General features: G+C 37.3%; 1 protein-coding gene across 1 annotated transcript; it reads left to right on the top strand.

Moving 5' to 3' along the window:
• The first annotated feature begins 1,812 nt into the window (after nt 1–1,812).
• On the top strand, nt 1,813–15,922 carry LOC136256647 (uncharacterized). Its single transcript, XM_066049622.1, has 3 exons — nt 1,813–1,920; nt 11,507–11,785; nt 15,509–15,922. Exons 1-3 carry the CDS (start codon nt 1,863–1,865, stop codon nt 15,826–15,828), a joined length of 657 nt encoding a protein of 218 aa, XP_065905694.1. The 5' UTR covers nt 1,813–1,862; the 3' UTR covers nt 15,829–15,922.
• Nucleotides 15,923–22,369: the final 6,447 nt, after the last annotated feature.

The raw sequence follows: 22,369 nt of genomic DNA on the forward strand, positions 1-22,369 counted from the left end.
TTCCGTAGGACCATACATATGGTCGCATGTGACTGAGGACTATCACACTTTCTGTAATTTATGTACTTTCATCACTTCATAATTGATGGTTTTCTCTCCGCTTTTTGCTAGCACGCTTAAGAATCCAGATGCCTATTCATATTTACCAATGTGTTACAAGAGTTTTTCTGACACAGTTATGAAGAAAGAAAGCAGTTTAGCCTCACTATATCAACGTACTGGTGGACCTGTTTTGAAAATGCGTGGGCGGACACACGCTATTTTTGCCGCGTAGCCACAAAGCAGACTGGCTATGCTCTCACTACTCTAGTCTAGTAGTAGTTAGTACCTGATAACAGACAATTATTAACACCGACGTAGTTTCACTGTTAGCCACTCTACCATAACAGGACAATGAAGCATGGAATTTTCCCAGCACCTAGCTGTACAAATGCCACATTTTTCAGTCAAAAGACGTGCCTGTGACATCACATGCAACCACTCTATATACATTAAGATCTGCAAGCATTAACCAAACTGGTGCCAGCAATTAAAATGCTCTGTCAAGTCAGCTTGGCTACTACAAGCAGTCCTTGGTGAGATTAGGTACAGCTCTCTACCATTGGCATCACTCTGATGATGTAGGAAATGGCACAAGACTACGACACAGCACACAAGTACTCCACCTTGTAATCAACTACTAGCATCTCCCACCAGGCCAGTAGTGATCCCACCAATGTCACCATTGGCCTTAACAAAGGCCCCTGATACACACACAACACCACTGTAAGGTGATTGATACCTTCACAAGGCCACTGATATACAGTCAAAATACACAGCCCTTCTTAGAGGAAAAATAGTTAATCCGAATTTAATTTAATGAAAAGTGACTAATATTTATTTATTATTACTGTGTCAACTTCGCAAGTAGACTTTACACGGGACATTTATGCAATTACAATTATTGATTAATTTGATTCTTAAATTGTTCAATAGAGGTAATTTCTAATATAATGAATTCATTCACTATACCCTGACCACTCCATCCATTTGGCAGATGGGTGACATATCAGTTCATGTTTATCACTGGCCACAGAACTATACTAGAAGCTTGAAATTATAATCCTATTGGTACAACCTGTTAAACTGTTACATACTGAACACTGATAAGTGCATAAATAGTTGGTTAAAGGTGGGTACATTATCTATGGTTAAACTGCTCCAGTGATTCATGCCAAAGTCTATATAGGTGTGCACTATTGTTATTACCAGTTAGACACTGAACACAGAACAGACTAGTTGTACCTTCCTTATTGTCTATGGTAGAAGAGCTCACCAGTGCTGGTCACTGTAAAGCACTAATAACAATTTACATTTTATATTACCAACATCACACACACACTCAACATTATCAAGAATGCTTTTTTTACAGAACTGTTAGAGAATGGAATGAGCTGCCACCATCTAGTTATGACAAACTCCTGGACCAACATTTATAAGTCAACTTATATTATTGGATGTATATCAGAACATTGCTGTTTTTCCAATATAATATAATCACAATAACTAAGAGAATAACAACAACAGTCATCAGCACCACGTGTGCCAACCTTCACAGTACAACACATAACACGAAGAAATGGTAAGTTCAACTAAACTCTCCATGACTCCTGAATCCATTAGTATTATTTTGTCTAATCTCGTCCACAGCCGCCCACGCGCTCGATGACCTTCGCGTGATCGGGCGCGTGGGCGGCTGGGGACGAGACTAACTAGCACATTACTACTATTCCAATCATCACGTGATATTACTTTTGTTTCCGGTGGCCTATTACGTAATTTTGTGGTTGAGCAAGTTTGTACATATTCCAATCGCGTGCAAAATGGCGGAGGCTGCTGCTAAGAAGCAAACTCAGAAGAAAATCGACGATAAATATATTGGTAAGTAAAATTAATGCACTTATCAATATTATACTAGACTCCTATAGTATCTATGCCGGCCCCTACCTCCCCCCTCCTCGAATGTATCAGAGCCGGTCGTATCCACTGTATTTGGCGCCTAACAATGCAAAGCCCTACCCCACCCCTTCGCAATCCGAAATATCAACTTTTACAAATTGATTCCCCTACCATTGTGGGATGTTCATTGTAGTATCCCATTGCTAGATCCACCATGAAACCGGAGGCACGATTGTCGTCTTCATAGATATATCGATTTTATTATTTTGCGAGATGCAAATTAAAATTTCGTGCTCCACACAAAGGACAGGGTAAAACTTGCTACTTAGCTTGATATTATCTAGAGTTATTGTAGTTAAAAGTGTGCACAGTAGTAAGCAAATGGTTCACTAGGTTCCCGGCACAGGGTGCTTTCTTTCAAAAGTCAGAAAACGAAACACGAATTTTTGAATTCAAACTGCCCTAGCAGCCAAGACAAGAAAAGCCAACTCTTCCTCATAGTGATGTGATAAGGTTGGATAAATAATCTGTCTATGCCGTTAGTCTGGAAAGAATCTGAGACTTCTCACTATCTGGGTGAGGAGGGTCAAAATTTCGTACATCAGCATTCCAAGGAATTCTCTCAATGGTGCCAAAATCCTTTCCAGTACTTCACCGGTCACCCTAATTTTGTTTAGAATTATGATAAATGATGGTCCAAAACGTTTGGTAGTAGTAGTAGTAGTAGTAGCAGTTGGTGTTTCCATGATTTCAATATACCAGGAGCTCCACTCAGCTCGAATTGAAAATAAAAAGATTTTGTGCTTTTTTGCTTTGTTTCGGGATATTTTGCAACTTGATGGTGATGTAGGGGGATCTAGTAAAGATTTTTTAAGCTGCTGTGGAGCGTGAAAGGTGAAGTCAAATTTGGACAATTGAGCTGTCTCCCGTGATGTATCAGAAGTGGCACAAGCAATCAATAATTGGTCAGGCCATTTATTCGGTGGAAGATTAAAAGGTGGAGGTGTTGTGGGTAAACACTTATAGTGTGCGAATGATGCTCTCCTTCTAGGGGGGTCTGGGGGCATGCCCCCCCAGGAAAATTTTGAAAATTAGGTGCCTGAAGATTGAATTTTGGGGCATTTCTGACTGAAATATAGCTTTAAATGTATAGCATGAATGTACCCATTATTGTACTTCACGTCATTAATATTGCACAATACACCGCTTGAGTTCTGCTGTCTATGTTACAAAGTACACAGTAACTAATATACAATAACTAATAACAATCGCCATGGCAGCACGTGTCAAGCCCACAATCAATTGGCTATACACAAAATCGATTGTGGGAGCCAAAGTTCGGAACGAGTGAGGCTGGAGTCAGGACCGTCGACAGCTGCTGTGTGAGCGATTCAGATTTATTATAGTTCAGCTGTGTGGTAAAGTTCTGCTCTTGCTTGGGTAAGACCAAGCTGGACAGTCCGACTGGTTGCGCCACCCGCTCTGTCAAATATTGGTAAGGCCAAAACTGGACCGACCGGACTGGTTGCGCCGCCCCTGTGTATAGCTTAGAGTGAGACGTAGAAGCTGTGGATGAAATAATAATAGACAACCACTGACACCAAACGTCCAGGGACATCTTTTGCCATAGTTTTAGTCAATATTAATGATTGTTGTGGCTGCAGAAGCACTGGAAATGGCTAGAAAGCGTGACACAATTCTTTAATGCTGCAGAAAATTTTGACATTCATCACCCAGATGGCGAGAAGTCTCAGATCTTTTCCAAACTAACAGCATAGACAAACTATACACCCAACCGTATTGAAAAAGAGTTGGCTTCTCTTACCGTGGGTGTAAGGGCAGTTTGAAATTGAAAATTCGTATTTCTTCGTCTGTTTCTTCAAAGAAAACAACCCAGTACTGGGCACCCAGCAAATCATTTGCTTATTACTGTGAGTGCTTTTTAACTACAACAGCTATGGATATGATCTGGCTAAGTAGCAAGTTTCATCGGGTCCTTTATGTGGAGCACTAAATTTTAAAAATGAATTTTGCATCTCGCGAGATACTAAAAACAATATTTCTGTGATGACAACAATTGTGTCTCCGGTTTCATGGTTACATTGTACGGGTGGTTCGTCTTTATTTTTTTCTCAAGTTTTTGTCTTCACCCAGCTTGTAGGACAGGCCTGGCTGGAAGACAAAACCTACCCAGCAATGGATTCGCCTGTTAATGGAGAATCCAATGGCGACAGTTGCATCTTGTGCATTCGAGAGCTGTGTTTTTTTTACCATTTATTTAAGTGCCTGTAGTTCATTTTCCATATCATCACTGTACAAATCAATATTTTTCTGCTGTTGCCACTTTGTAGCACTGTAGTAACTTCGAAATTTCTTGGCTTCTAGAGCTGAAGCTTCGGTTGGCCATTCCTTTGTTACCTAGATAAAGAAAATGCAATAAAATGGAATTTGAAAAATGCGCTAACATATCAGTGGGGGGGGGGTTCTTGCAGATCCGATCACATAATTATTTCCTTTTTGCAAAGTTGGTGGAGTATATAGCCTTCTTGATTACCCGGCTTCACGATTCTCTGATCATTTGCTGGCACGGTGGTTTCTCTTCAGGACCGCCTTGGGAAACTATCAAATTGCACTCCATCTCCTCAGAAGTTGCTTGGGTGTTTGTAAACATAATCGGCATCTTCTATGCATTCTATTTTCCCAAATTCTATTGTTCCACAGCTTTAAAGCTTTGATTATATACAAACTCTGTCCTGTTTTAGCATGCACTTTTAGGTCTTCTAATTCAGACTATGTTATCATGTTATATGGGAGTTTGCATGAAGTCAATAGTGTTTCCTAAGCAGCTTTTTGAACTCCCCAACAATTATATTTCTATTTGCTTAATTATATCTTATAGTAGGGACCCTGATGTTCCTTTTATCCCAGGTCAGGATGTTGCCTGCTACCTTTGAGTATTGGTGATTCCTTTCCTGACCTTATCAGTGTGTATTCCAACATGAAAATGATGTTGCTCATCAGGATCTTCTGCTTAACTTGGTCTCTGTTTGAGACCAAGACAGAATTCATTCAACTGCTGCTGACTCCTGTACTAGCTAGCTAGTTCATGGTTTCAGGTCATTCACTGTGATTCTTTGTGCTTATCTGTGTCTGCTCAGGTCTTCGGTACTGGCTTGGTGTATCCCCCTACTTCTCCACTTCACTGCCCCTCTGGTTGTTAATCAGTTTCGGTGATTATCTCCTTGGCTTTGGACATGAATTAGTATTGTACCAATTCTCACTTTTTAGACATAACCGATATCTGATGTTTTGTTGCCCAAATAGTTAGCTGTAGGTCTCTAGAAGTTACGTATACAGTGTTGGGTTAGTTACTTTGTAAAATTAAATTGTTACTTATTACTATTACTTGCAACTAATTTTAGTTACAGTTACATATTACCCATAAAATAAAGTAACTATAATAATATTACATATTGTACTACTTTGTGTGCAGCCTTGAGCTGTCACGTGCACAACTACCACCTTATCACATGACATGATCATGTTGTTCACATGACATGATCATGTTGTTCACATGACATGATCATGTTGTTCACATGACATGATCATGCTGTTGGACAATGTATAAGGTCTTGGTTATAATTTTATTCAAGAGAAAGAGAAACTAGTCAGTAACACTTTGAGGTGGGCTTCGTTACTTTGTTGTGGCTATGCGTTACTCAGTGGATTAGTAACTTGTAGTAATAAATATATTCGAGTCATTACAGTAGCTTCATTACTTGAGTAATGCGTTACATTTGTAAGTAAGGTAACTTGAGTTATATTACTAGTTTTTATAGCATATTTCATTATAATCAAATGGTACGGTATACCGTAATCAAACAGTACAGTAGCACCATTTTAAGTACGGTCGATAGCAGAATTCTGGAGAAATTAATTCTGTACTGTGAATATTTCTGTAGGTCACGTGAAGTCAAAAAACACAATTAGCTATTTGAATATAGGTATCAGCAAGCTATGTCCCTTTCAGTGAACTGTGTACGCACAGCACTTTATAGTGAAGATATTTTCATTGGCGAATTGTGTGGCAATGCCTCTCAAAAGGATTGTTGTTCGTGGAAATATGTAGCAGAAAGATCAGATGTGTCCATCAGCACTGTATGTAGAATTTACAAACTCTTCAAGGAAGTAAATGCAGTTTACCCTAAGTCACTTTGCAAACCAAGGCCTCATACAAGACAAATGGATGTGCAGTTAGAATTGTATGTGATAGGATATGTGCTCGAGCATCAAGGTATATACTTCTGTCGGAAAATCCAAGATGCTTCAGGAGTACAGGTTTCCGATTTGTAGATTATTGAGAAACATGATTTACTTAAGGGGCAAATTTATGGCTACAACTATGCTATACAAAAGGGAACAATTTTATGGTTGGATGAAACAGGTTCAGATAACCGTGCCTATTTGAGAAGTATGGGTATGCAATTAAAGGTGAAAGACCAAGGTGTTGTCAACTACTTTGCCATGGTGAAAGGATATCTGCTATAGCTGCCCTTTCTACAGATGGGTTGGTTGCTGCTGAAGTCACGAAGGGTACAACAAATGCAAACACCTTTTTTTTGACTTTGCTAGGAGGAGCCTTATTCCTAACATGAACCTTTAAGCACCAAATAAAGTGTAAAAGCAGAAGAAGGCATTCAGTGTACTATAGTACGTTCGTGTTGAACTGAATCCTCAAAAACGATTAATAACTTACGATTGCTACATCGCATGGGCCTCCTGTATTGCTCGATACATAGCACTTCTCAATCCGCTAAAAATATATTAAAAGCGCTTCATTCGAATGTAAGACACTCCAGTTATGACACTGTAAAGTTTTGCCGTACGTTTTCAATGGGAAAGCCTCTAAAGCACGGTCCTTTGATGTTAATGTTGACACATGTTTGTGGCGAAGCCAGACGTCACACTCCTGCCCTCAACACGCATGATTTCACCATCCATTATGTAAGAGGCTGTAATACACTTTTGCAAGAAAAATAAAACAGTTTTTTTATCTGTAAAATAGAGTTGTATGAGTAGAAAAGCTGGAGCCACTTTTGCATTGTATTTAGAAGATAAGTGGCCTACTTTTGTTCAGGGGAAAAACTTCTCCAGCCTCAAAAAGAGGAAAATCCCAAATAATAACAGCTCAAAATCTGTTACGCAGCATTGGTGTACCTGCAAGTGAGCCAAACAACATGTATTATACTTCACATTTACCACACAGCTGCCCATCGTGTTCTACTTCCATTTAGTCAATTTGTCATTTTAATCCTTTTCTCATCACTTCACCACACATGTACACAGCTTTTCCAGCCAGCATTTTGTTTTTGAAGTCACATTCCCACAAGACTCTAAACGTTTCAACAACTGAAATAATACTGTTTGTATGAATTTGGGCTGATAGTACCTGTAGTGACTTCCAAACACTCCTGCACTGATCAAATATACAAAGGATGGTATGTTCAACTTCTGCTAGCATAGTAAAGCAATAATTAAAGTGTACATATTTACACTTCATCTATATTTTCATGTACTTCACAGAATTTAATCCCAGCTACCCGATGACTCCTGGGGAATAACAGCAAGTTGTAACACCAATGCTGCAAATATCAAACAATCTTACATCAGATGAAATAAGCCCAGAAGACTTGGACCCGCTGCTGCTAGTGGAAGAGTCATTAATACCACCATCACCACCATTACTATCTTCACTATCACTGCTGATTTGGATGAGGAATCGCTCTAGAAGTTCTTTATTGCCCAAGTCTCATCCAAGTACACAACTGGTGTTTCCTTCAGTTCTGTTGTACCTTGTTCGTATTTGATGGACTATGCAGGGTTGCTCATAGTATTCCCTACGTATATGTATAGTGACATTAAAGTACAAACAGTTTTTAACCTCTTGTTATTAATCGTCTTTTACTTAAATCCCACATCACTCAACACTCTTTAAAGGTATGTTCTACCCCTAGAGAAAACACCATCATTCTTAAGCTTGGCTTAAGATGGAATACGTGACAAAGTTCCAGGGTTCAAAATTTAACTTACCAAAATCTTTGAGAGTGATAGATTTTCCTTCCTTCCGTACAATGAATGGATCTTCCATCTGATGGCATCTCAGTCGAAGCTGTCTGTATCAACATGGACTTGTGAACGTTCGTACCTGACAATTACAATCAGACGGGCTTGTGCAAAGTGCTTTTTGTACCTTTTCTTGGCGTAGACAAACCGCCTTTCTTGCAGTACTCCATTCTAACTCTTACAATGGACATCTTTGAAATCCCTGCGTGGCGTAATTATGCCATAACCCAGCAAAGAAGGTATTACTGGTGGTCTTCGAGATTCTCTCCTTGATGTTGACGAAAAATTTACATTCTTCACTTCTTGCTTAATGTATTCCCATAGTTTCATAAGTAGATACTTCATTTGGCTATTTAACCTCTTTCCAAGAGGGTTTCGCTCCGCACTTGCTGACTCTGCAGCTGTAATGGGATGAGTGCGATGCTGCCTGTCCTTCTCACTTCTGAAGTCTGCAATCAGATGTTTAAGGGGATCTAGATCCTTAAAGGGCCATTTTGGTCATTTGTTAGGAACAGCACCAATTGATCTTATCCAGGTTGAGACTAAATTGCCAGCTTTCTAAATGGTGACTGCCATATAGTGTTTGTACTTGTTTTTCTCTTTGTATTTGCATTCATTCATTTGTATAAAAAATATTCTCAACAATTAAGTGCGTGCCCGTAACCTGAGCTTACGAATAAATGCGTCATGAACATCATGTTTAAAACCTTTAATCTTATATGGCTTCTTAATTAACAACCCAGGATTCAGTTCAACGCGAACATACTATAGTACTATTAGTCCATTATAGTAATCCTTAGCAAGGTGCATGCAGCTATACTTGCATTTATGATGATGAGCTTTCGGAATTAATTTGCTGTTGTGATAATCAACCTATTTCTGCCAGGTTATGAAGACTAATCTAGCTAGCTACAAATTCCAGCACCATAATCCACAGCATGGGGTCATATCAGAAGGTAACTGATACAGATTTAACATTTGTTGACAAAAGTGGGTGAGTATGCTATAGCTAGCTGCCTTATCAGATTGTCAATTACCAAGACTACAGTTTTGCTAAATGGCTGAGTTGATAGATATAATAGACTGTAACCAACTCACACTTTGAATCAAACCACACTTTGATTAAGGATCACCTCTTATAGCCATAGTGGAAAACACTAGATAAAACAAAACCCACAATTAAAACTTTTGTAACTATGGAGATGCAACCCACGATCAAAACCTTTTCTTGAAGAACTCTTGAGGAAAAAGAAGCTATACTCTCCTGGAACAGAGTTGAACAATAGTGGTTACATGGATATCATTTGTGTTGGTAGTGATGTACAGTTCCTGAAATAAGTCTGCTTTTGATACACATAGAGGATTTAGGCCAAGTATTAACTTAAAAGGGAAAGAGGGGGGGCTACAACCCCCTCCCCCTTCCCAGCCCCCTCCCTAAATCTACCCCTGCAGCTAATATTGACATGACATTCTCAGTACTTGTATCTTATTTAATTACTGCTTTGCCTTTTTTTATTTGCCACTATTGATTAGTAATTCTTCACACTTGCTAATATGTCTGGTAGATGCCAAAGCTACTGGGGTAGTCACTTATGTGTATGGTAAATGCAAGGTAGATCCTAAAGCAACTTGGGTATTTGCTAATGTGTAAGGTAGTAACTGAGAGAATATCAATGACAAATTTTGGAGTAATTTTGGCTAAAAATTTGAGCAAGCTTTTTAATGGACAAGATTTCTCTGTTAACATGTTCTATGTACGGCTAATAGCTTTGTATGCTTAATCTCAAATGATGGCTGGTGGCTCACTGCTTATGTGCATGTAATTCATTAACAGCTGTTGCAAGTCTGTTATGCTACTGTGTTTTACAATATGTGCTATGTGTGTTGCTACTGCTTAATACTGTTGCATGAAGGTTATTGCCGCTGCTATTGGTGGCACATTAACATCGCTATTGCATGAGGGCTGCTGCGCATGATGTACTGAGAATACTAGTTCATGATTCACTAAGAGTGCTGCTGCTATTACATTATTGCATTAAGAGTGTTTTTATTAAATGTTATCCCACTAGAGACATGTGAGAAGGCTTAAAGCCTGTGATACAGGGAGTCAGAAACATGAACTGAAACATTTGAAGAATGCAGAAAAAATTCCAGATCCAGTGAAGACTTGATCCCCGCAACATGCATGTGTTGCTGCATGATATACCCTGAGAGTGCTGCTGTGTGAATGTTATTGCTGCTGCTATGGCACTGAGGGTGCTGCTGCATGATGTGCTGCTGTTGCACTAAGGGTGCTGCTGTATGAATGCTATTACTGTTGCTGCACGAATGCTGTGTGAACATGTGGTAGAATGGTGTGGATTGCACCTCGTTGAAAGGTGCAAGTTCGATTCCCTAAGTTAGACCTTTTCTCTCTCGCTTTTTTGGACCTTTTAGATACACCTTTTAGAAGTACTTCAACTACTCTATTAGAGTTGCTGACTGTTCTATTAGAGTATATAGATTTTTTAAACAGAAAGCGGTCAGCCATCCTTGACCGGTTCAGTAGTTAATTGGGTGATCTTCGAGCTAATTGGTCAGTAAATGTTCGATGGCCAACCATTATAATCCATTCTGCCAATAAAATCTCTGTCATTCTCTTACAAGCCTTGATAACAACTAAAAACTTTACTATTTTGCTCTATTCCCAGCTACTCCAATAGCAGCCACCCCTGCACTAAAAACATAAATTCGTACTAGTAATAGCATGGGTAGCAGTGAAATTTGGGATAAATATCACGAGTGTTGTATTGGAAATGGGGATAAATTTCACGAGGCGAAGCCGAGTGAAATTTACCATTTCCAATACAACAAGAGTGGTATTTATCCCAAATTTCACTGCTACCCATGCTATTCCCAGTTAATACCATACTCGCTGCATATACGCATGCTGTGCATTAGCATTGCTATGTACGCAATTTGTCACTATGTACTAAACACGTGTCGACACTAATTGGCGCTATATTGTTAACATAAATTCTAGCCAATGAAATTGCAATTACAACTTTTTCACTGCTGTCAGTGAAATACGGGATAAATTTCACTGCTACTATTGAGACTTTTGTATGGGCAGTGAAACAGGTATGGTATTAAAATATATATATATCATACTGTAGTTTGTCTAAATAAATCAGTTAATTGAATTTGTTTTAAATTTAAGATGTTAAATAAGCAACTTTTCAAATACACGATCCACTATAAGCTATCTCTTTAACAGCAAGGCATCCTATGCATGACTTTAGTAGTCAGACATATAGCAAGAACAATTGTATGCTGAAATGATATAACATTGAATGGTAGCTATGCAGTATGTACTTAGTGTATAATTTATGACACATACATACAAGTAACCAATTTATATTAGGCCACAGCTATCACTGTACATTGTAGTTTATCCTACCAATAGAGAACATCATGAAAAGAGTTCCAAAAAGTCTACTGGAGCTGCAAAAGTTTGTTGTTCCCAAGATTTCATCTTGTTGGGATGATATTGCTACTCAACTGCATTTTACTAAGGAGCAGATTAATGAAATTGATAAAAACATTAAGCCAACACGTGTAGAAGAATGCTGCAAGGAGATGTTGCTCAAGTGGAAGGAGCAAACTAAGGAAGCTAGCGCTGATACACTAATTGAGGCTATTGAGGAGGCAGAAAATGCTGCTTATGCTGATGAGCTACGTAAAGGTTAGACCTACATTACGTTGTGCTTTTGCATGTACTGTATTGTATGTATAGCAGTGTGATAAATAGGTTCTGCCACAAAACTAAACACAGACATCTTAATGAAATAATTTTATTGGTCAGAAATTGTGATTACGAGTTAGAGGTGTACTAATAAATAACATTCAAACTGATTTGGTATACGTAGTCTGCTATGCTGAATCTTAAGTAATTTGATATACTGACTTACCAAAATATGAAGGGTGATAGGAAAAGGGCCCAGTAACAATTAGATAACTATATTTACACATCTTACCAGCATACTGAATTGTTTTTGGATTTAAAATCACATTGGAATTTACTATATACTTATCTATTTTTAAGTAGGAAATTCCTGACTTTCACTGAAAGAAGAGAATCTATAAGTCTATAAGTTCCTTTCATATACCCCTAACAATTTTATCGATCAGTACCAATAATAATGCAATACTTGGTTGCCTGTTTTCTGCATCATACAATGGTAGTACTATATAAAGAACATAGGCTTCTTGGTAATACTATATAAAGAACATAGGTAATACTATATAAAGAACATAGGCTTCTTAATAACAAACTCATGCATGGCAAGTACCTCCAATCTCATCTTCAATTCTTGTTATCATGTTTTTATGAGAAAACCATAATCATTTGTATCAAGTGTGTAATACCACTTTTACACCTCAGATCAAAGGAAAGCCAGTGCATATATTAATATCATTGTATCACATATTGCACTGGTTCAGGAAAGGTAACTAGATAATATGCACTGCAAACAGCACGTATATCTCATAAACTCAAGATATTGCACAATTAGTTGTGCATGTATCACGTTCATCCATTCCAAGAAATCCTCAGATTTCCTTGATGTCCTTTGCTATCTCTTCATGTTGTTATATATTCACACATCTTGAGATTGATTGTGGATTAAGTTTCTTAGTCCTATTCTCAAAGTATGCTGAGAGGTTCCTTTGGCTAAAATGGAGCTGTTTTTAATACAGGTGAGTTCTATAGTACTGTTTTGATAAGTTCTAGACACCTGTCTTGGTGTTATGTAAAGTTTGCAAAGTAGAATGAGCCATTAGGGTCAAGTGGTAGCTATTCATGCGTGACTAATTTTATTCATGACTATAATTTATTATAGTAATTACCTAGAAGCACTTATAACAGCATTAAACCATCATTATCAAGTCGTGTTTGTGTCTACTTGGTCACTGTATAAACCCACACTCAAACTTTTTGTATGCTCGTGTCGTTGTAGGTACATTTGAACTCTTAGCACAGCAACGCCTTGTCATTCTTATGTTGTTCTATCGAAATTCACACGGCCCAATATAAATACACTCGTGAAACATGCCAGGAGTTTCCCAAACGTGTAGGCACGTGGCACATATTAGTTATACCACGGACACAAGTGCTTTGCTTGGTATATACACACTTGCCTGCATATACTAGCATATATAGTAACTATAATAAAGCAATGGCAGATCCCCAGCATGGGACATTTGGGGCAAATTCCTCCCAGGCTTTTAAGGTCATCATCTCCTTATGAGACCTTGATACAGTTAGGTTGTAGTGTACTAGCTAAATTTCATTTGCATGGACTGTTTGAAAGCTGTTTTGCTAAAGTCATGAAATAGATGTTTGCAATGCTATTATTACAATGTGAAGAGATGGTCTTTATAAAAGGTGATCATAAAGTAGTCTTAAAAAGGTCAGTATTCCTTAGCCATCTTTGAAATCTAATTACAATATGGTCTTTGTTTGTAGGTGGTCTTTATAAGAAGATGGTCTTTAAAAGGTGGCCGCTAAACAAGGGTTTTACTCTAGGGTACATTTATATGATTTGACCATTTCTGTTTTCCATTTCCACTGTTTCCAATTACCCCAACAAAACTGCCCTCTCTGGGATAATAGCTTTAAGGAATGCACAATGTTGAATGCTGCCATAGCAACCAAATAGACACCTCATAAGGGAATGTGCTGTGTTGGAAGCACCTTAGCAAGGATAGATGTTTAGTGCTGATGACCTGCCAGTTAACCCTGTTTAACCTGCTGTTAAACTTGTAATAAAAGCCGCATTCGATTAAACGTCTGTCTCAATTATAAGCCAGGGGGAGGGGGTTTCCAGCACTTTCGGAAAATAAATGCCTGGTCTTAAATAGAGGCCCGGGCTATTGTTTGAGTCTACTGTTAATTCTTAATTGTTGTCCTTGTTGCTGCTGCTTCTTCATACTTGAGTTTAGAGCCTTCTGAGGGATGAAAGTACTCGAGTAATCATGTGAGTAGTCCGGGCGAGTCCACATACATGCAGACATGTATATTTTCCAGACTTGCCTACACTTGTTTATATAGTCAACACACTGTATCACTGTTTTTTATGCTTACCATTACAGCAATCCTGTTATACCACCACCCAAATTCGATTACATGCCAAGCATCAGTCGGACCAATTGAAAATAAACGCCCGGTGTCAAATAAAGGCCCTATTCGTTTACAGGCCGAGTCAAAAATGCTGGGAAGGAAATAAAAGCCCGGGCTTTTATGCAAGGAAATATGGTAATATGTAACTATCATCTGCTACATCATGCTATAATAGTGAATAATAGCTCTAATTAATATATTATTACTTTTAAAAAGTGACTGCCAAATACCATGCACTGGTATAGAACATGTAATATTTATATACTGTCTGACCGTCTTGATGTCCAACAATTTTTTTGCCACCCGATGCACGTGAGGCTTGTGCCAAACAGAGCACTTGTAAGGATCATGTCATTTTTAAATGAAGCTTTTAACTGCTGTCATTCATTGCTTACAGTGTGTTAAATGCGAGGGTGTAGAGCAAAACTCATTCGAATTCCGCTGAAACTGTAAGTAAACACCTATTCCATTTTACTTGCATGCTTCTCATCATTTTGGTATACTTTGCAGGATGGTGGTATAAGGTTCATGCACTTTAAAAGTGATATCTCAATGTACTGCAGGGCATGAATGACACTGATGTATAATGCTTGGTTGTCATTATAACAGAGCTCTCAACTGGTGGAAATCACTTTGAGTGAGAACATAAGTGAAAATGAGTGAGATTGATACAAAAATCAGTGAGATTTTGTAGGGGGCAGGAGACTCACCTGCAGTGTGTGAATCACACTCCTAAATGTGAAAGATTTTGCCTCTAGGGGAGTCTGGGGCAAAGGAAAAGTTTGGTTAAGATACCCTCAGATGCAATTTTGATGAAAGATTCATGATTTTTGGTCATAATCACATACATGTACAGTAAAGCTACAATATAATTAAGCACACCCTTACAAGTGATCACGTGATGCTAAGAAACGGCTGCTTTGGTTCGAGATTAATATTACTCTGAATCAGAGAGATTAATGCATAAGTTAAGAGGTGCTGTGAGTAAGATTTTGCTTCAATGCGTGATACTCGCGCAAGTTGAGAGCTCTGTTATAATGTAGTCCCTGCACGTAGGGCAGGTACCAGTGCTTGTAAAGTAAAAAACCAAGATAAGAAAGTAGTGTAACCAAAAAAAGATCATGCTGAAAAATGTCCATTAGTATTGTGACCATAATGAGGGTCACATCTAATAGTAATAAATTATTTGGGTTCAGCTATAGTATTCATTTGAGATTACCACTTACTGTATACCATTTTGCAGTACCATGCTTACGCATTATGTTGTGTTTCTATCTTGTTTTACAGAGGTGGAAAAAAAAGTGGATATCTTAAGTGATGAATACCTCAAAGCCAATGTGACTAGGAGGATAGCTACTGTTTGGGAAACTGTAGGCCTATATCTTAAAATTCATTCTGATGATTTAAGTACCATCAAGCAATTGACAAATCCAAGTGGAGATAAATGCCGTCAAATGCTACTTATCTGGCTAAAAAGGAATCAAGCTGATGCTTCTAAAAGTCCAACTTGGAAGAATATGTATAAAGCAATGTGTTCACTGGATATGATACGTCCAGCAGAGATACTACAAGAAGAACTACTTCAGAAATACCCTAATATTAATTAACATTGCTGTTCCATATTTTATAGTTTTGTAGTTTTCTTATATATTTATTATTTTATATGCTCCACACTAATGCCTTGAATAGTGTGATATTTGATTATGGGCTGAAGAATTATAAAATCATTTTACTGATGAATGATGCATGTTTGGATCTAGAACAATTATTATGAAACTAAATTCTACTACAAAGCATGACTATATTTTGTTATAATATTATGCACTTCTCTTTAAAGGGAAGGGAAGGTGTATAAATGCCATATAGCACTGCTATCAGTGCATTAATTATAGTGTATAAAATAACCCTGGAGTATATTTTTGATATGTGACCTAATTTGGGAAAACCGTTGATCTATGCACATCTATAGATTGTGAGATACACAGTTTTAAACATTTCAATCCAGTATAGCTTAAGAAGGACAAAAGCTATGAGTTTGACATTTTCACCATGAATGTAGTATAGGGTCTGCATTCATAGCAAACTATGTACTTACTTAGCTACTAACCATACATGCAGCTAAGACCTCAATCAATCCAGTTTAAAATAATGTAGCTAACGGGCCATGCATGACATGATTCACAATAGCATCTACGTATATACACCAAGGATCTATAGCTACAGGGTATATATCCACAATTCTGTAGTTTTATCAGCTAAATATAATTCTAGGGCAGAAGGCAGAGTAAATCTAACTTATCTAAGCAATGATAGTAGTTCAAAATGTCATAGACATATACGTGGTGCTTGATTTAATTGTTCTACCTTTCATTTCATTGGACACCATCCTCATCCTAATGTTACCATGACATACATTGGCCTTCCCTCATATCTTGTCACAATTTTTTTACCATCCTATCTGTATGGTTGAACAGATTCTAATTACTTAATTAATACTTTGTTGGGTGTGATAATTCCATACTTGATAGGCATTCTCCAATACAGGCCAGGTCAGTTGTACCAATTCATGATAAGCTTTATGTTTGCATCCCATTGATCGGCGAAGAAAGTTCAAAACTCATGTTGCCTTATTTGCACATTGTATATAGACCAAGACAAATTTGAGGAAATCCCCAAATGTTTAACAGAATTGCACCAATTTAATGGATCGTGCATTTAGGAGGTGATCGCTATTAGAGATGTGAGTTCAAGCTCATTTGCCAGAGCCTATATACACCAATCAGGTACACAGTTTAAATCTTCTTGTAACAATACACAGTCCTTGTGTGTTGCTACCTTTCTGTACAGGATGACATCATCAGTGAATATCTTAATATTTGACTTCACTACAGAGGGAAAGTCATTGATATACAGAATGAACAAAACAAGGACCTCACATAGTCAATAAAAACAGTGTAGAGCTTAGATGATTGTCAAGTGATTTAGCCCAGCCATGTGTAGGTTGTATGTAGACGTGGTGGACCGGTTAGCCAATTGGGATGATAACTGTAAATATTTTAAATAAACTAGCCATTTGCTCCCTTGCAGCACAACCTTATACCTTTAAGAGAGGATACTTCAAGTAAAATTCCCTACAGTCAATAGAAGGGGGAAACAACTTTAAAACCATTTAAAAAGAAAATTATTTGCACCTTATTATGATGGTAAGTGTATCTCTGCTGACTTTAAGAGACAAGGGACAACCATTTAAAACATTTGTTGTGCGGAAACCGAATTACACAATAAACACTTTGCATCACATTGCATGGAAAACTGACAGCAGTGGGTGAGGCAGCTCATTAGAGAAATAGTATAGTTGGACACTTTACGCTTGTCACTTGCATTGTCCATATAAATAAAAGAAACTGGGGTGGCTACCTGAATGCAACAGGTAAGGGCAAGGGATCAGTGTTTATTCTAGGGCCGTTAGGGGGGACTTTCCCCCCTAAAATCTCAGACTCACCCCCTAAAAATTGTGACTACTACACTATACTTAGGTTAAACTTCTTTTAAAATAGAACACAAAACTATCAAAAGTAGCTACCTTCAGATCTCAGAGTGTTTAATATGTACATTTTCCCCAAGTTAGAAACTTACAATGCGTGCTCTCAGGATTAAATAAAGGTACATACACAACTATCTACATAAAGTTATGACTATTCCATATCTGAGACCCTAGTTTACCCAGTTCCTTATAGTTGTTTTCTATACAGTAAATAGTATGTTTAGCTCCTAAATTGTCCTTAAATTCAATCTCATTTCAAAAGTTTCTAAGTCAGTTTACTTTCAAATGGTATGTTTACAGCCAGCAAAATACCCCCAGATTTAATTTCACAAAGCCTGATTTTGAAAAAATTCCTTGTTTTGCTATAGAATCGTGGTGTCATACAATTACAATTATAGCCAATACAAAATGATTGTGATTCAACATACACAGTACTAATATTAATAATTCACATGAGATTCACATGGTTGTCCTAGATATTGCACCATTAAATTACATCATCATTTCTACGCTCATGCATCAAGTCCTACCAACCATAGGATACTAATCACAAAAATCAACACTCATGATACAGCTAAGTAGTTTGGAACTATTCAACTGTTTTACATACATAGTTGTGAGCTTGTAAGTCAGTTATCAACCATATAGACGTTCACCTGGTCACCCCCCAAATTTCTGATTCACCCCCCAAAGGAGAAATCCTAGAATAAATACTGGGTCACACACACCAGGGAACTTCTCCATAGGAATCAATCTGCAGGCAATAAATGGTATCAAGACTGCAGGATCCCTTACCAGAGATACACAAAGATGATGAGAAACAGAGGCCAAGGCCTTACATAATGCAACAGAAGCTTCCTTGAAAGTGTAACAGCTACTTTACTTTCCGTTAATTGATAGTTTTTTTTATGAATAAAAAACTATAGATAATCAAAAAAACAATTAGAAGTTACAACTAGCTATCCTAACTAAATTATAGTAACTACAGTACAACTACACTACATTACTTAACCAAAATTGATAGTTGGGGGCGCACGTCTAGATGTTATTAATACTGTCAGGTGCCATTCATTCTTTTGATGTGGTATGCACAGGTGCACCAGTCAATAATTATGTTACAATAAAAATAAACAAACAAGTGCAATGAAAAATTAGGAATTTCAAGTTTGATCAAGGATCATAAAAATAAAAAGTAAGGAAACAAGGGAGGTTGCCTATACCTGCAGGTATACAAGTGGATATTTAATCCCGTGGGTATACAGAGTGAATTAGGGAGTAAATGTCCACTTGTATACCTGTAGGTATAGGCAACCTCCCTTGTTTCCTTACTTTTTATTTCTATGATCCCTGATCGAACTTGAAATTCCTAATTTTTCATACATTCTAAAAAATTAGAACAGTTCATCTAAACGGTAGTAGAGTGACTTATGCCACAAAAGTCTGTGAGACAACATGATCCTATATGCACCCCCATTCTCCACTCTTTAAAAGAGACCTGAGTATATTTTCTGTAGCAGTCTCTCCAATAAGCTTTAATATCTATTGTGAAATGCATTTAGACAAAAATAATCATTTTGGATGGCACTGTCCACACAGCAATGGGTCCACCTATGGGATACAAACCACCCACACAGGGTGCCAACTTTTAAGGATGTCAATGATTAAGTTTGTAACGTGCTCAGTATACTTTAATTCAATGCGAATGTCACTGAATCATTACTGCAAAACTTTAATATAAACCGAAACCCACAATGAGACCTAACACTGCTTGATATACATCTCTGTTACATTTGTTTAGTTAGAACAGATGCAAGTACTGTAAGTTATTATCTCATACCAAAAATACTGTTAAATGTTACATGTCTTAACATTCCTGTAGTTGTATGCATTCCAAAGTGTGATCATATGGACACCCAGGGGCATAATGGGGACACACAACAAGGAACCAAATCCAAGAGTATCCTAAGTATACTCAACTAAAAATTAGAATTATTTATTATGCCAGATACTCTTATTTTCAGAGCATTGCTCTTATTAGTGCTTCTCTTATTATTCACTCTTGTTATTAAAATTAGCATCTCAATCCTTAAAATAATCAAGAAAAATGTGCTTACCCCATAAAATCATCTATAGTAGTTTCAAAGAGTACAATACTCTTATTTCAAGAGCACCAAATTTTGCTGTGTATCCATGGCTATTCATGTCTCTAGTCTCATGTTTCAGCTAGCCAGTGGCATTACTGGCATTCCCAGTGCCGGGTGGCACAAGTCTCTAGAAATCCACCCATGAAAAGTAGTCTGATCAAACCAGAGGCAGTGGTGTTAATGTGTAGAGAGTATTGGTGTGGCTATCCATTCATGGCTGGTGAAAAGTGAACTTCACTGGTGTGTACATAGATTGACAATTTTCAAAAATTTGGTCACATATAGCTACTACCTCCATTTCTTCTTAATGCATTCCAGGAATTCTTAGAAATCATTGATGAAACTGTGCTTTCTCCCTGTGATACGTAACAGCTAGGATATGTAGATTGTGGGTTTAATTTTGTGACCAATGTATAATTATTTTGTTTTAATTAATTACTTGACGCAACATTTGGTCATTCAGATTATAAGCTTAGTTTTAGTTCTCTTGGTAGTAATAGTAAGGTGTTCATACTTTGATATATATTATTACAAAGCATTAACCAGTCTTGTGCCCAGCAAGCAACAATACATAGCTAAGTCCTTTTGTAAAATTAGAATATCTTCTGACTTAATTCCTCTACGCAGAATTACATCATCAGCATAAACCCTAATTATGGAGGGTACTTTGCTAGGTAAGTTATTTATAAAAAAAGAAAAGAATACAGCACTGAACCTTGAGGTACCACTAAGACGATGCTGCAAGTGTAGCTATTCTCATTATCCACTAAATATCCAGTAATACTTGTTGTTGTCTGCCTTGTAGAAAGTTGCTTATCCAATTATAAAGTGGTCCTCTTGTGCCATAGTGAGATAATTTTGCACACCAAACGTTGATGTAAGACTTTGTCAACTGCTTTAGAAAAAGGAAAGCATTTTGAGATGAAGTTTGATTTTGGTCGGTTTCTAATAATTATGCTTCACAAAAACTTTTTTATAAAAATAATAAAAAATAAAACCAATCTCCACAAAACAGCATTCTCATACTTAACTAGTATTTTTTAAAATTGTTAATTTAAAAAATGAAGTAGGGATCTATGCAATAAAAAGTAGTGAAATAATGGTATTACAGCATAGTTCGGTGGGAAAGTCCCTACTTTATTGAGCAAAATTATAGCTAATGTGCCAAAGTAGGGACTTTCCCACCAAGCTATGCTGTAATACTATCATTCATCTTTTGCTTCTCTACTTTTTATTGCATAGATCCCTACTTCACTTTTAAATTAACAATTTTTTTTTAAAATACTAGTTTCCCAATACACAGGAAGTGATATTGTCACTTAGCTAGTCGATAATGTCACTTATCTACTTAACCTACAGTAGCTACAATAAGGTGAAACAAAAAATGGGACAAAAAAATGGGACAAATTGGGCCACCCAATGAAAACTTGACTTTTCACACAGGAGGGCAGGTACTTTTTTATTGGGATTTCATCCAGCACCCAACATTAAAAGGTGATTGTGGGGTTTACTGAGTCAATTTCCATTAAACCCAGATGAAAAGCAAAAGGAAGCTTTAAAGAAAGATGGTCACTGTGTCAACAAAGCTGCTGTGAAAATCAGATTGGACATTGAGAGTAAGAAACATGGTTATGTTTCTAATTCAGTCTTTCATCATGCGGATGCTAGTTCACTGAACGCAGATCTATATTGACTAAAAATATCTGCTATATTTGTGTTACAGAAGCCTAGTAAACAAGTAGTTAAAATTTAAAAGCTTTGTGTGCACTTCTAATTATAATAACTGAAACATGGTTATACTACAATAGCAAATAATTAAATTCTTCAGGGGTAGATCTAGAAATTTTCAGAGGAGTTTTCTGGTTTTCTGGAATTGCAACTTCAGCCTAGCTGCAAGTTGAAGACAAAAAAAAAAGGTCACTACGTGGTTTTGAATGCTGTGAAGGCGGTGATTTCAAAGGCCAAAAGTATGAAGTTTAACCAATAGGAAAAGCCATAATATAATACACTATGTATAACTCTTTGTAATTTTTATCACCCAGACAAATCGTAGGGGTACACGCTATTTCATAGCGGGTTTCTGGAAACTCCAGAAAGAAAAAAAGAAACCCCCCTAAAACCGCCCCTGTTCTTTCTGCTGGCTTTAACAATAATATTATGTTGCTCGGGTCAGCAGGAAGCTTCTCAAGATATGTCATTAGGTTTTGTCTGTAGTTAGTAGGAGCATTCGGTTATAATAAGCAAATTCGAATTGGATTGTTTAGGCCAACATGTGCAAGGACTAATTCTAAGTTATCAGGACAATCTTCAAGTTGGCTGGAAACAGAATTACTGGTAGCTATAGCTTCTCCACCTCTGGTGTTTCTATATATCTAAGACTGTGCAGCAGAAATTTATAATCAGAGTTACAGACTGTTAAATCTTGTCTCACAATCATGTTAGCATGGGAAAGAATGGATG

The sequence above is a fragment of the Dysidea avara genome, chromosome 5 (assembly GCF_963678975.1).
Source record: "Dysidea avara chromosome 5, odDysAvar1.4, whole genome shotgun sequence".
NCBI classification, from domain to species: Eukaryota; Metazoa; Porifera; class Demospongiae; order Dictyoceratida; family Dysideidae; genus Dysidea; species Dysidea avara.

Bases quoted from the DNA above. Each gene is read 5' to 3' on its own strand.
- LOC136256647 (XM_066049622.1), top strand. From the start codon at position 1,863: ATGGCGGAGGCTGCTGCTAAGAAGCAAACTCAGAAGAAAATCGACGAT. The intron at 1,921-11,506 runs GTAAGTAAAATT...TCCTACCAATAG, and splicing joins AATCGACGATAAATATATTG to AGAACATCATGAAAAGAGTT. The intron at 11,786-15,508 runs GTTAGACCTACA...CTTGTTTTACAG, and splicing joins TGCTGATGAGCTACGTAAAG to AGGTGGAAAAAAAAGTGGAT.